Here is a 14,137-nt window from a genome sequence, read left to right on the forward strand (position 1 = left end):
CTTTCTCTGTCTGCTTAGGTTTATCGGTCACACAGACAACATCTATCTAGAGCGCTACTTTCTTTAATACCTAAAACCCAGCCCTAGATACAGATTCCACATGAAGTAGATTGTTGCAGATGCATTTGTATTTAACTGTTTAAACTGTAAATAATAACAACTTCACTGGCATTGATGGAATTTGTGGAGGAAATGTCAATAGATATCAATATACAGGAGGGGGTATATCATATATCAGCAGACACGCAGTTGGACACCAGCTTTGTTAGACTTTTATATGTGGTTGAATGTAAGTTGTGGTGTCATGTGACCAAAATTCAGCATCAGGATGACGTCTAATGCCAACATCAGTTTGACGTAGTATATTGACGACCGCTGACATAAATATTTTATTGGTTTAAAGTTGTGTTGTTAAGGAACCAAAATCCACATGAACCCTCGGCTAAATGTCACAATGGCCAGCCTTGGGTTCAGATGTCAACCTGAGTTTTATTTCCAGCTAAAATTTAATGTCCGTCAGATGTTAGAGTCGTTACAGTCAGTTGATGACAAGTGCCTGCTGGGTAAGCTATATTCAGGTAAACACAATTAATTCAACATTTTTCAAATACATTTTTGTGGGATTCCTCAAGGCTTAGTGTTAGGCCCATTATTATGAAATTTTTACATTAATTATATATGTAAGATTTTCAAAACATAAAGTTTTACTTTATTTTCCAGTGACACAAATTTAGTTTCTAGTTATTTGCACTTTTGGATACTGTGGAAAAAGAACTACTACATTTTCATTTAATATTTCAAAAATTAAGCAAGTAAATTAATCAATTGGTTAATTGGTTGTTGTTTAACAAGTTTATGACGCATGCTTATAAGTGAAGATTAAATTGAATAAGTGTCTGAAATCAAATTTCAGAGGTGATAATAGATACATAGTTGTGCTGGATACCACACATATATTATGTCAAAGCAAAAATGTCAACCTTTATTTTACTCTTCCCTATATTACTTATTTTGCAAAAGCGTGAGAAATAAAATAAAATTTCTGTCCCCCCCACAGTGTTGAGGTTCGTCGGCCCAACAGACAACATCTACTCCTGCAGTTTTGTCCAGATGTTGGAGCAGAGGCTTGAGAATGCCTTTGATGAAGCTCAGGACAAAGTGCTGGAGACTTACAACAGACTCACGGTGGAGGTACTGCATGTTTCATACAGGCTATTATTAGTGCAACATGCAGACAGCCAAGTATGTCATATACTGTATGCATATAGCACACTCATCAGGCTGAGTCATAAAGGTAAAATTCCGGAACTTAAAGCAAAACAACTCTTTATATGCCTGCTACAGCAGCTATATATGCTTAAAGGAGGGAGTCACTACATTTATTTCCAGAGACACAATCAAAGCTCATTCTTCTGATTTATTATATGTTCCTCCTTTTGTTCTCTGCTTCTTTCCCTCATTCCCTCATTTTCTGTTCTTCTGTCTGGCTGTCAAGTTATTCTCATAACTGAAGGATATACATGTACATGCACACACCATCATAATCATAAAGTAGGTCTTAGCAAGCAGAGGCAGATATAGGGTCCATTCATAATTCATCCTCTGAAATATTAATACTCATGGAAGAATGTAATAGGAATTCCTCGTATCTTGTATCATCATCCACTTTACTGTGGTGACTCAGTCACATTATTTTCAGAGCACCACACAGATCTTATTATAGAAGGAAAAAACATTGTTCATTCAAAGTGTCATACTGTGTCTGGAGCTCTGTTATGCATTCTTTATGGGCATCTTAGACATTTGGTATGATACCATTAGACATTTCTGTATGAATGTCTGAATTATACATGTGCCTGTTTGTATGTTTGCTATAAATAAAGAATTGGATATTCTTTCCAATATTGTACCTGTGGGGCATAAAGTTACTTATTTGATTGGTGGATTGAAATAAATATTAAAATGTTAAAATGTTTTTGTGTGTTTATTCTCAGATCCAGAGTGTGTCCCAGGAGCCAGGCTCTCCGTCAGTCATGCTGGTGTATGTGGTAAAGAATCAGGATGCCATTCTTAACGGGACAATCTCCAGTGGTCTTCTTAACCAGCTGACTGCTGAGCTGGTGGGCTACTTCCTGTTCTACCCACCCCTGGTCATCGCTGAGCGTAAGTAAACCCACAATTAATCTTAAGGTCCTAAAGGGCAGCTGTGGTGATGATGTATTTCACTACAGGTCAAAAGTTTAGGAACAACTCAATTTTTCCAGCATTTTTTTTTAATCTCAGAGATTACAAGGAGTCATGAAATCTTCTTCTTGAGCTAAATTTAATCTAAATGTTTGAATCATTCAGTAGCTGAACAAACTTGTGACCTCTTTCTACGATGGAAAGAAAACATTGTTTGGAAAGTTTGTCCCAACATTTTTGCAGAAGCTCTGACAAATATGGTGAACTTTCAGGTTTCACCTTCTGTCCAGTTCATCCCAAACCAGCTCTATGATGTTTAGGTCTGGAGACTGTGCTGCTCTTCATCATGTGAACCCACTGTCTGCTTCGTATCTTCTAATATTTTGGGTCATTATCTTACTGGATGAACCCCTTTCCAACCAGACTGTCTTCCTTTGTTTCTCATCTTTTTCTCACCATTATGATGTTATATAGAGTTCTACTTTCTGGAGTAATAATGCATCAGAGCTTTTAGTTATATAGTTTGTTCCAACACTGCCTTTGTACAGCCAGGGGGTTTCTAAGTCATAAGCCTATAGGAATTGTTTGCACTAACTTTAAGGCGTCATTTACTTTCATTCTGGCAGGAAAGTGGGAAATTAAGCAATTTCTTAATCCCTGAAAAAAGCCTGATTTCTATTAAATTTACTTGATATTTCCGTTTTTGGTGACGTAAACCTCCCTATTTTCAGACAGTTTCCAGCAAAGCCTTCCCAGATGGTTCTGTGTAGCAAACCATCTGAGGTGTTAGGTTAGCACCTTTGTTGGTGTATTGCAAAGTTTCTTGCCATGCTACTGCGACCAAATATTTGCCAGTGCAATGGTGAGAAACCAGCAGCAGGAATGTTTATCACATCATTCAGGTTGTGTGCTGCCAGCACCAAAAACTAATTTTCATTCACTTCCACTGTGTTGGAGTGGAGGCAGAAATCAGACAGATAACTTAAATCCTGGACAAATAAAACCAGCACTAAATACATGGCTAGATACCACTAGAGATTATTTGAGTTGACTTCATTTGATAGCAAATCAGTAAAGTCGATACCATTAAACATTCACATATAGTTATTTATGTTTAATCCAAACAGGTCTGATGATCACAGCACTTACAGCAGAATGAAAAAATACATGTATTCAAATGTGAAGTGAAGTCATCAGGTAACTTGTCTGGATGTTTTGAGCAGCCAGCCACTACAATGAGTCAGCTCCACTGCCTCTGGACATTTCATTCATTGCTCATTGCTTATTTCTGAGCAATCAAAGCAACAACGATTTGTTTTGCTCTAAGGGCTGCTTATAAAGACATGGCTAGCATTGTCTAACCCACAATTAATAATGACTAGCTAACAAATTACAGTTCAGTCCGGATGCTTGCTCAATACTCATTCACTTGATATACCTCCAAGCCATCTTCTCAGCAGCACTGGAGCACAAGTATGATGAATTTGTAATTATTTACAGAGGGCTGGAGGTTAAAATGAATGGCCATTTTAAAAGTTGCTCTGACATATTGAATGTTTAACATAAATATCCAATTTGAAATGTTTACCTAAATGATGCAGTAACACATCAAGTCACACCAGAGCTAATTTCCACAGCTACATCAAAAACAACATAATGTGTGACTGCCATTTGAAGAGCTTCATCTAACCTGACATTTAAAAGCATATATTGTTAACCAGGATTGGTGTGAATATTCTACTGACTTGACGTTTTGCCCTAAGGGGTGTTATTTTAGCTTACTCTGACAAAACGGAGAGTTTTTCTCTCCTTTACTGTCTATGTTCATTTATAGTTCAGGTGACTTTTTACATCTAGAAATCTTTCATCATCTCTCCCACTTGTATTGGCTCATTTCCTTCCTGTGTTACTTCACTTTTTTGCACTGTTTGCATTATATTTCTCCAACCCAAACACCTAATAGGGTTGGACATGCTGATCATGTACGTCTTGCATTAAATATTGTTACAGCACAAAATCCTAACTCACTAATGTGCCAGAAGAGTGTGAGGGAGGCATGTTTTTTTTTTTATAACGAGCTTTAATGTTACCCTCAAGCTGTGAAGGTTGACATGAAAATGTAAGAAGGATAGTGACAATGCCAGTGTTTTTGTTCACTTTTCAGCAGCAGGGAGGGAACAAGTGCACTGAGCTGAGCTTGATCCTAAAAAAAGATTTTTGCACTCAGAGCTTTATTTCAGTCTTGAAAGTCTAAACAGACAGAGGTTGGAGGTAGGATGGTAGAACCACAAGCAGTGAAGAATTTCAGTATTTACACAAGAGGAACAAAATTATTTGCAGCTTAAAAAGGGGATAGAAGATGACCCAACCCAGCTCACTGCTGCTTGTTTTCTGCCCACAGAACTGGACGTTAGGAGTCTGGTCTCTTCATGCTAATTTTAAAGTCATTACATAACAGTTGTTCTCCTGCTCATTCTGTGTAGCAGAGTGCTTCTGGGCTGAGACAGACTTACACAGCATATGTAGGGTGCCTAACTGAGACCCACTGACTCCACTACACGGCAATTCTTGACTCCCGACTTAGCCTATGATTGACCTGCTTCTCAGAGGGGGTAATTCAAGATTACTCAATACTGTGTAAGTAGAGAAGGATATCAGACTATAACATGGCCTCATGGGAACCTCATGTTTTAATCCTATCTACAAAATGTTCTGATTTGTTTTTCTAAATATGTTTTTGAGGTCGATAGTTGGGCATAGACTGGACTTATATATAGGACAATATATAGTCAATATTTTACAAACAGTGGCTCAAATGGCTATAATGTGAGAGGGATTGTGCCCACAGAGTATCGTAACCTCTGTGCCCCTTTTTCTTTTGCCCCTTTCAGTTCATTGTTTGGGTTTTTCTGTGTTTTGATTCCATTTCCCTGTTCTCATCAATCTTTTCCAAACACAGCAGGAAAAAAAAAAAAAAAAAGCTTTGACGCATCCCTTGTATGCTGCCTGCCGAGCACCAAACAGCAGACAAAACAAGACAACAGCAGCCACTAATTACAAGAGAGAGACACATTAAATTTGCCCTGAGTCATCAGCATTACAGACATCATTATGTTTGTCTGTGACCTGCTAAAGTATAGGAGCTCAAATAGAAGTCAGCAGGCATGTTCGTTTATGTCAGTTCGACAACATCTATCTGTTTGCTAACATTAACCAGCAAAAGCTACTGGTCATACCAAACCATATAGGGCTGTAGTGTATTGAATAAAGGTGTGTTAAATTGCTTATGAGTTTTTAATTGTGTTATCTTCTCTTAATATTGGGCATTCATCAGGCAGACATTAATCATGATTCCAGGTGAATGTTAATGTGGCTCCATGTTTGCTGGATGTGGAAATAGGCATCTATTTTCTAACAGATTTATATGTCAAATATCACATGTGTTTGATGTTCAGCCTGTTGTGAAACTCTGCCTCCAAGTATCCAAAAGTAACTAATCAGTGCTGCTGTAAAGTTCAGGAGAGATTATGGGGTTTTTTTGTGGTTAAATATTGAAAATGTCAGCGCGGTCTGTGTCGTGCTCCAAATCGGCTGCGTCTTTTTTCAGTATTTAAGGCTGCAATCTCTTGAAATAAAAATAAAAGATGTATCATAATGTTTAGTGTGATTAATTTCTATCATACATCACAGTAAACATTATTTACTGCAGCAGTTCACACAGATATTGTACTTGTTTTATTTGGTTGCATCTATTAAAATACATTACAGTCAAAGACTACAGACCCATAGATGAGCCTCATGAGCTCTGCTTGTATTCCACTCTAACCTTTTATGCCATCTGTGAGATTTTAAAAGGGCAAACAGCTGTACAGCTCCTATCATCTGAATCATGCCAAAGGCAATGTGTTATATTCCATATCCCCCAAATAAGCTAATTTTAGCCTATCGAGATAAGATTAGTATCTATTTGAGCGTGCTCTAAACAACCAAACATCACAATTCACATGCCCCGATGCAGTTCATGAGAAATGAGTAAGAAAAACATGTATAGGCATATAGAAATTTTATATGGATGTTGTTTTAATAAACTTGAGAATATAAATTTTATATATATATATATATATCACTAACATATATGGTCGCAACATCTCATACAATATCAAAATTCATCATATAGACATTTTTAATATATGCTCATACTAATGTTACTATTGGTATTTCATGTATGTTATAAACTTATATCTTCATATATGTATATGTAATAATAATATATTCCCTTATAGTTAACATAAATGGCAACATCACTCTTGTTATCGGGACATATATGTTATATGTTACAAAAAATCCTGACTGCTCCCTTAAAACAGATGGTTGTACTAAACATGTAACACTGAGCAAATATTATCAAGAATTCATAGACACATCAGTGGTAACAGTGAGTAGTCCAGACTGTCATTGGTACAGACACATTGACTTTGGTTACACTGAAAGCACAGATGGATGATCACTTCTCCTGTGATCAAAGCAGCCTGAACACTGACCTTCACCTGTACTGTTTATATGTACAGGAATCAGTGAACAGGCAGCTGCCTCCATGTCTACAATGTGTAGCCGTTTAACCAAGAGAGAACTCTTCATTCATGATCTTTACCTCAGAGGATAAACAGCACAACAGCTCTCTGTCCCACTTCCCAGACATCTGCATGGCAAATTCAAATGTATATTCTGCCAAAAAACAAACAAACAAACAAACAAAAAAAAAAACAGGCGATTAAAAGGAAGTTATGTATCTTATTAAAATAAGTAATGAACAAGTCTTGTTTTTTCCCTGTCCTTGCATGCACCATTTGCAAACCTGTTGTCATGGCAATGCTGTAGTTAAAGTCTGGTTAGATGCAGGGAAAGATTGTGGTTTGGGTAAAGTAAATACTGTTAAGCTTTGGTGACCTTCTCAAAGTGGTTATAGTAATTAACACATTGTTAAGGTTGTGACTGTCAGAAACAGGAAACAAACAGAGGTCTCCTTTGTTGTGATGTTTTGTTGTCGCCCGACATCTTCCTTTGCTCAACAACAAATAGTGGCCAAACATTTACTTCAGTTTGAGTAATTTTTTTTGCTAAAAACTGCCGTGCCCACCTGTTACTGAGCCCTTCTTACTGTAAAAATGAAACATACATATTTGTGATTGATTTAATTGTTTAGTAGGAACTAATGTGCTTTGGGCCACATATGGGGTAGTAATGGTGGAAAGATGAGGTTAACACACTGTTCTGGTCTTTTCATGGGATTTGTTGATAATATTAAAAACATAGAATAATGACAGCTTTATCCTTTAAACCAATCATCTTATATTTGCTTATTATTACATTGGTGCGGGATCATTTTCTATTTTTTCCCTCTTTTTCGGAATTATGCAACTAAATCTTCCAGCTGGTGTGTTGATGAAATGAAAGCGCTGGATTTGTCTCCCCGTTGAACAGATTCACCAAGGGGCACAGTGAATGACTTGAACACTTCAGTGATGTGAGCTTGTTTAAGTTGGAGAAGAGCTCAGTGAATGTAAATGTGCTCACGTACAGATGCATCAGGGAGGCGGAGGCAGATAGTCAGAGAGCTGAGCAGAAACACTGGCTGGTATTAACAGCTACCGCTGCTGCAACACCATTGACTCGAGCTAAACACAACTCTCGGCAGACGGCCAGCTCGGGGGAGTTTGGTGGAGACAGATGGTAAAACAGGCAGATGGGAAATAAGGATAGAAACGTTGCCGGACGAATAGGACACAGGAAAAGGCCGACGGACTGAGGGAGTGATGATGGGTAGATGAAGATAGAAGGAGACAATGTAAAGGATGTAAAGGAGCAGACATTTTAGGAGATGAATAGGCTGTCAGGTAAACAGGTAGAGAATGAAACAGGTACAGAGTCATGCAGGCAAAAAGGAAGGACAAGAGCTGGTATAGATGGATAGAGGAAGTTGACAGTGAGCGATAAAAAACCCAAAGGTTGATAATGAAACCTGACAAGGATTTTATCATCTGTGCCAAGGGCCAATGTTAAAAAGCTCCTCCTCTGCAGATCTGTCTCTTCAGCACACAAATAGCGCTGTCACATTTACAAGGCTGCAGCGGTTCCCTAAAAAGCTTCTAATCAAAATAATCCAGTCGAAACTTGACTAAGAAGCATTAAGATACACAGATTAAATTCCTATTTAGCTCATTATAAGGTTGTTTTTTTAAATTTTCATGTTCATGCTGTCAGAGTTCAGCTGAAGTTAAGATAAGGCTTTGGCTTTGAAAAATGTCTGATACAGTTTTTATCACATGATGAAAATCCCTGTTTAACTTATTCAAAATAGATCCTGAGCAGGGAATGGATGTTAGCCGAGGCTGGATTATCAAGAGGGTAAACATTGCAACCGAACGACCAACCATGGCCCCAAAAGTCTCAGGTTCACTGTGTATAAATTGGTTTCTTGTAGATCAATTTTTTTAATCTACAGTGACATCTGAAAATGTCTTCATAATTATTGAATAATCATAAATAAAGCTGTATTTTTTTAAATTGCCACAAACTATAGTTCATTATTTTGGCACTGGATGGTTTCTGGTCCTCCGCCTGTTTAATGACCGCAGAGTGTCTCCTGCAGAAACTATGTCTTCTAGAAATGGTGTCCATAAAGAGCACAAAACTTTGACACTGGAGTCTGGGGTTTGCATTGTGAGCTAATGAACACATACTGTGCTATTCTTCAATTTCTTTTTTTAATATATACCCACAATCCACAATCTTTCCCTAACATAACAGAAAGGGCTGTGAAAACAAAAAAAGGCACCAAAAAAACCCTGAACAGACGAGGCATGGTGGCATGGTCGGCTGCAGTCAGATGTCACAGCAGGCGATCTGAAGTTATGTTTGTGTTTCAGTTTGTGTTCGATATAAAGACTTTAAACAAGGTCACCATGAGAGGATGACTTAATGAGCTGCATTTATTGCTGTGTGATCTATGACCTTTTCAAAACATTAGCACATCATGAGAAAGAAACCCAATGAGAAGAAAAATGTAAGCTAAACACATTTAAAACAATGTGAGATCCACATAATTGAACTTAACAGGTAGTCTGGTACAACCTCAGGTTATATTTGGGGTTCTTCAACTCAGAGTCACAGACAGATTTGTCTTTACTAGTTCAGCTTCAGTTCGACCTGTGTCAACCATGTTTATACTAGAGGTAACTTTACTGGAGCTCCAGTGCTGCTCAGAGGCTCCAAATGCAAATGATCATTAATTCATTTATGAATTGATATGTGCCATTATTTTTGGCTTTAAAAACATATCTTATTTGCCTGGCAGAGGGGGTTCTCACTGGCTTGGCAGCCTACCAGGTCTGCACAGTTGTAGGGAAAAAATGTAATCTGGATGGCATTATGTTTGAGACATTTACTGAGACATGTTGCAGTTTTGTAGTACATAAATGTAATTTATAGGAGACAGGGTTGTTTCAGTGTACACTGTACATAATGGGAACCTGGAGGTAACAAAGTCCACTAATACACAGGGCAGTGGGTGGGGGGTCAACAGAGGGTGAGATCTTTGCCTTGGGCCCCGTAAAAGGTTAATATGGTCGTGATGTTACCCCAACAATCAGGTTCATACCTTCAAATGTTAATAAAGAAAAGTAGGAAGCATATTTGTGCTTTTGGAACTGCATTAAAAATGGTCTGGTTCCCTTTATTAAAGACATAAAGGCTTTCTAACAATTTCAGATAACTGTAAGTTTCTTTTTCTCTCGCTCTTTCTCTTTCCAGCGCTTGAATACCATAATCTCAACACGTCGATGGCAACCAAGAACTATTGGGTGATAACAGGTAAATTGCTCTTTCACACACACGCACACACGCACACACACACAAAAATGCTACTGGGTAATCAGCAGTAATCCAGAGCTGCATCGACTGGACTAAACAGTAGTTAGTTAACTGCCCCGCTGCACGCTTGCTGTGCAATTCAGCACAATTGTGTTGATTCTCTAGATTTTCCATCCCTCCCTCTCTGTGCTCCCTCCCTCCACGCTCCTTCCCTCACTCACTCCCTCTCTGTGCTCAGTGTCTTTGGCTGCTCAGTTCCTGGGAAAACCAATTGATGTATAATTCACAGCTTCCTGACTGGGGCAGAGGGAGAGATCGCTTCACATCACATCACACCCGGGTGTGAATGATGCTGAAGTGTGTGTGTGTGTGTGTGTGTCTGTCCACTACTTCATCTCACTTATAGCCTATAGTAAGAGACTCAGGGGCAAGATTGATACAAACACCTCTCTGTGTGTGTACCGATATGTGTTTGTTTTTGTGTGTGTGTATGACATAGTAAGAGACAGTGTGTGATTGGTGTGTCACTGCAGCTGTAATAAAGGTTTGTGGATGAACAGCTTTTTAATGGAAGGGACTCCAGTCTTCTCCAATATCCCACTCATCTCCTGTCTCTCGTTTCTCTTTCCCTCTCTCCTCTCTCGTTCTCCTCTCTATCAATACTGTCCTCAAATGATCTCTCTATGATTTTTTTACTCAACTCCTCTGTATTCACACTCTCTTGCTCTTCTCACATCCCTTCACACTTGTTTTCCCCTTCCCCTTCCTCTGTTCTCTTCCTGTTCATGTCTTCTTTCCCACCTCATCCTCCTCTATCCTCTTGCCGGTTTCCTCTTTTGCCTCTCTTTGCCCGCCTGAACGCCTCTTTATCCCCTAAATCCCTCCTCTGTCCTCTCTCGTCTCTCCTCACAGTGATCCAGGATGTGGACAGCTCCTCCCTGGAGGCCAACTACCAGAGCTTCGCCAGCCTGATGGAGCAGCGGCTGGCTGAGCTGTTCCTGGTGGCCGGCAGGCAGGGCTCTCGAACGGCACGTGCCCGGCGGGCCACTACCGTAGGGGGATACACTGTACAGGTAGGTGGGAATGGGATTTTTCTGTCTTATTGTATGTTGCTGTTATGATGGAGATGGTAAGATTGTCTTTATTTTTTATTCCTGTTCTTTGAAATAACCAGTTTGCATCTGCCCAAGTGATGACGTCTTCGCTTACAGGAAAATTAAAGTCGTCACTTCTACACTCAGGCCTATGTTTATTCTTAGAGTAAAGATTAGATTTAGTAATTACATTGACAGAAATTACTTTAGCTTTAGGTACTAAGCATTTAATAGGTTTTTCAGATTGTTTACCCTCTAGGCAGCCATCATAATGTTTACCACGGCTACCATCATAGTTACATTTACTTAATAGAAAGTACAATTTAGGCTTACGGTAATATTAATAGTTCTGCATATACAGTTGTCCATAAACCAAATTTTTTCAACTAATTCTGACCGAATAAGGGTGTTACATGAAATGTCATGGCATCACCAGTTATTACAATTCATCCTTAGGGGAACATGAATGTCTGCTCCAGATTTAATGACAATCCGTCTAATAGTTGTTGACTCTTGTGACAGCTCCACTTTCAGCACCCTGGACAGCACCCTATCTCTGCTCGTGAGCAATGACAGTTTAGAAAGCATTCTTCTTTGGCATGTTTGAGAAACTCCAAATTTGAGATTACTATATTAGTAATAACATGCAGATAGGTGTTCAGGAATTATGTTGTCAGAAACAGGACATAGAAGGAGGAAACAAACACTGCAATATTGATGGAGGGAATCAGAGCTGAAATTCTTTATTCTTATTCAGATCCCCATTAGCTTCCATTACCGCTGTTGCTAATCTTTTAGAGGTACATAAAATTATTCATACACAAACAGCATATAAACATACAACAGACAAGCAACGAGCCAAATGATTTAAGAAATGATTAGCTGATTGACAAAATTTGTAATTATCTTAAAAAATGATTAATCACTAAGAAGATCAAAATCCATGCATGTAGATATTTAAGAATACATAACAAACAGGTTTCTGCAGGTAGATTTTCATTGCATACTGAAATGAAACCACTTGCTGCCTGGAAAGTAGAAAAACTATTGAAAAAATCGTGGTATGCTATATATGATTTCTTTGTGTTGGGATGGTGCTTTAAGGGTGGACAGTAGTAGGATTCATCAAGTGTGGGATGAGGATTAGGGAACAAGTTAACTTGAATTGATGGCTTCCAAAAGCATAGGAGTACAAAGTTTTGTGTGTCTGTTATTTTGTGTACTTGTCATCTCCCTGCCTGGTGCTCCATATTGTGCAAATTAAGGCAACGATTGACTCCTCCTGGGCTTTACGCCTCACACGCCCGCAAGGTTTAATGGGAAGTCACAGATGACCAGTTTTATGGCTGCAGAGATGGAGGAGGGAGACGCTCACAGAGATGGGGTGTAGTCAGGGGAGGAATCATCCAGCCATTTAATAACACACATCCCTTCTTTTTATGACAAAATCAAATCACCAGACTTGATTAAATCGTGTGATGTGTTTGTCAAATTAAAAAAAAAAATAGATGTTTGATGTATGATAAAATGAATGAGATTTGAAGTGACTCAGTTATCCTTGAGTGTCTTCCCCAAGTGTAGTTATCCTGCAGCAAATGGCTCATCATGATCAAAGCAACTGAGCCAATTCAGAATTTTGATTGGGCCACTGACGATTTAACAGGGATTTTTTTAATCTTTTGGTTTGAGGAGATAAAGGATTTTGTATTAAATCTGTCCATAGATGATATGTTGTGTTTATATTCACTACATTTAAAATAAACTTTTGCTAAAACTTTCTTTTGAAGAAATGAATCCAGAGTTGTTATGTCTTGTTGATGTACTTTTGTGTAGTTCAATAAAAAATGCTCGTATCAGGCTGCAATATTAGACACTTTATCACCACACTCCCAGATGGTGAGCATGCGTCGACTGCCTGGTCCCAAGAACCCAGCAGAGATGACGTACTATGCCCAGCTGAATGGAGCACCCATCACTGGAACCACTGCTGCCAAGACCCTCAGCAGTCTGGACTCCCAGACCATGGCTCTGACATTGGGATACTTCGTACAAGTGCAGGCTGAACGTAAGCTTGTTATCTTTCTGTACCGGTGTCATACTGTATATAAGTGTGAGGGACAAAGCAAGTTAAGCACAAGAGCAATGCAAAATAAGAGTTTTAAGTTGCAGGATCCAGGTCTTGTTGTTTATATTCATCATTCTAATGTTTCTAAATTAATACACAAGATATGGAAGCAAAACAGGAATCATTATTCTTTTGCGTATTTAATCACATACTTACAGATTTTCTTTATCTTATTTTTATTTAGCTATGAATACATGGTAAGTGTGCATAGATATCATAGATGCACTGTCAACTCACATTTCTCATTCTGCAGCTACAGTGGAGATACCACACTGCCAAAAACACTCCCAGTGTAACTGCTCTTTAGGGTATATCTGCTGAACTGATGCGTAACAGTTTTGGCTTACAGTGACATTCCGTAGCATTGGGGTTTTCCATAAATTTCCATAAATTTCCATAATACCCTATGCATCTAATAAGCTTTAGAATGTCAATACAAATTCAAATTCACCAATTCAAAATCAAAGATTGTGTTTCCACATCGTTATCTAATTCGGATGATCCTAGTTGTGTGTGTGTGTGTGTGCGTGTGTGTGTGTGTACTTGCTACATAGTAAGGACCAAAAAAAGTATTTTACTAACAGAGTGGGGACATTTTGGGAAAGTGAGGACATTTTGGCCGGTCCTCACTTTTTGAGACACCTTCAAATCACATTTTGAGGGTTAAGCCTTGGTTTTAGAGTTATGGTTAGAATTAGGTTTAGGTTTAGGTTAAGGTTAGGGTCAGGGTTAGGCACTCAGTTGTGATGGTTAAGGTTAGGGTAAGGGGCTAGGGAATACATTATGTCAACGAGTGTCCTCACAAAGATGGAAGTACAAGTGTGTGTGTGTGTGTGTGTGTGTTTGTTTTTTTTGTTTGTTTTTT

General features: G+C 38.6%; 1 protein-coding gene across 3 annotated transcripts in view; it reads left to right on the top strand.

The window, feature by feature from the left end:
- The window catches only part of kiaa1549la (KIAA1549-like a), a 104,900-nt gene that overhangs the window by 51,329 nt on the left and 39,434 nt on the right, over positions 1-14,137 (top strand). For all 3 annotated transcript variants that reach the window (XM_071506259.1, XM_071506251.1, XM_071506269.1), the window contains exons 7-11: positions 1,058-1,191; positions 1,995-2,163; positions 9,994-10,053; positions 10,966-11,126; positions 13,041-13,212. In XM_071506259.1, the coding sequence (XP_071362360.1) occupies positions 1,058-1,191; positions 1,995-2,163; positions 9,994-10,053; positions 10,966-11,126; positions 13,041-13,212 (696 nt within the window). The remainder of the gene's footprint in view (positions 1-1,057; positions 1,192-1,994; positions 2,164-9,993; positions 10,054-10,965; positions 11,127-13,040; positions 13,213-14,137) is intronic.

This window comes from Trachinotus anak, unplaced genomic scaffold (genome assembly GCF_046630095.1).
Source record: "Trachinotus anak isolate AG129_WGS33_773 ecotype Australia unplaced genomic scaffold, CSIRO_AGI_Tana_v1 ptg000002l, whole genome shotgun sequence".
NCBI lineage: Eukaryota > Metazoa > Chordata > Actinopteri > Carangiformes > Carangidae > Trachinotus > Trachinotus anak.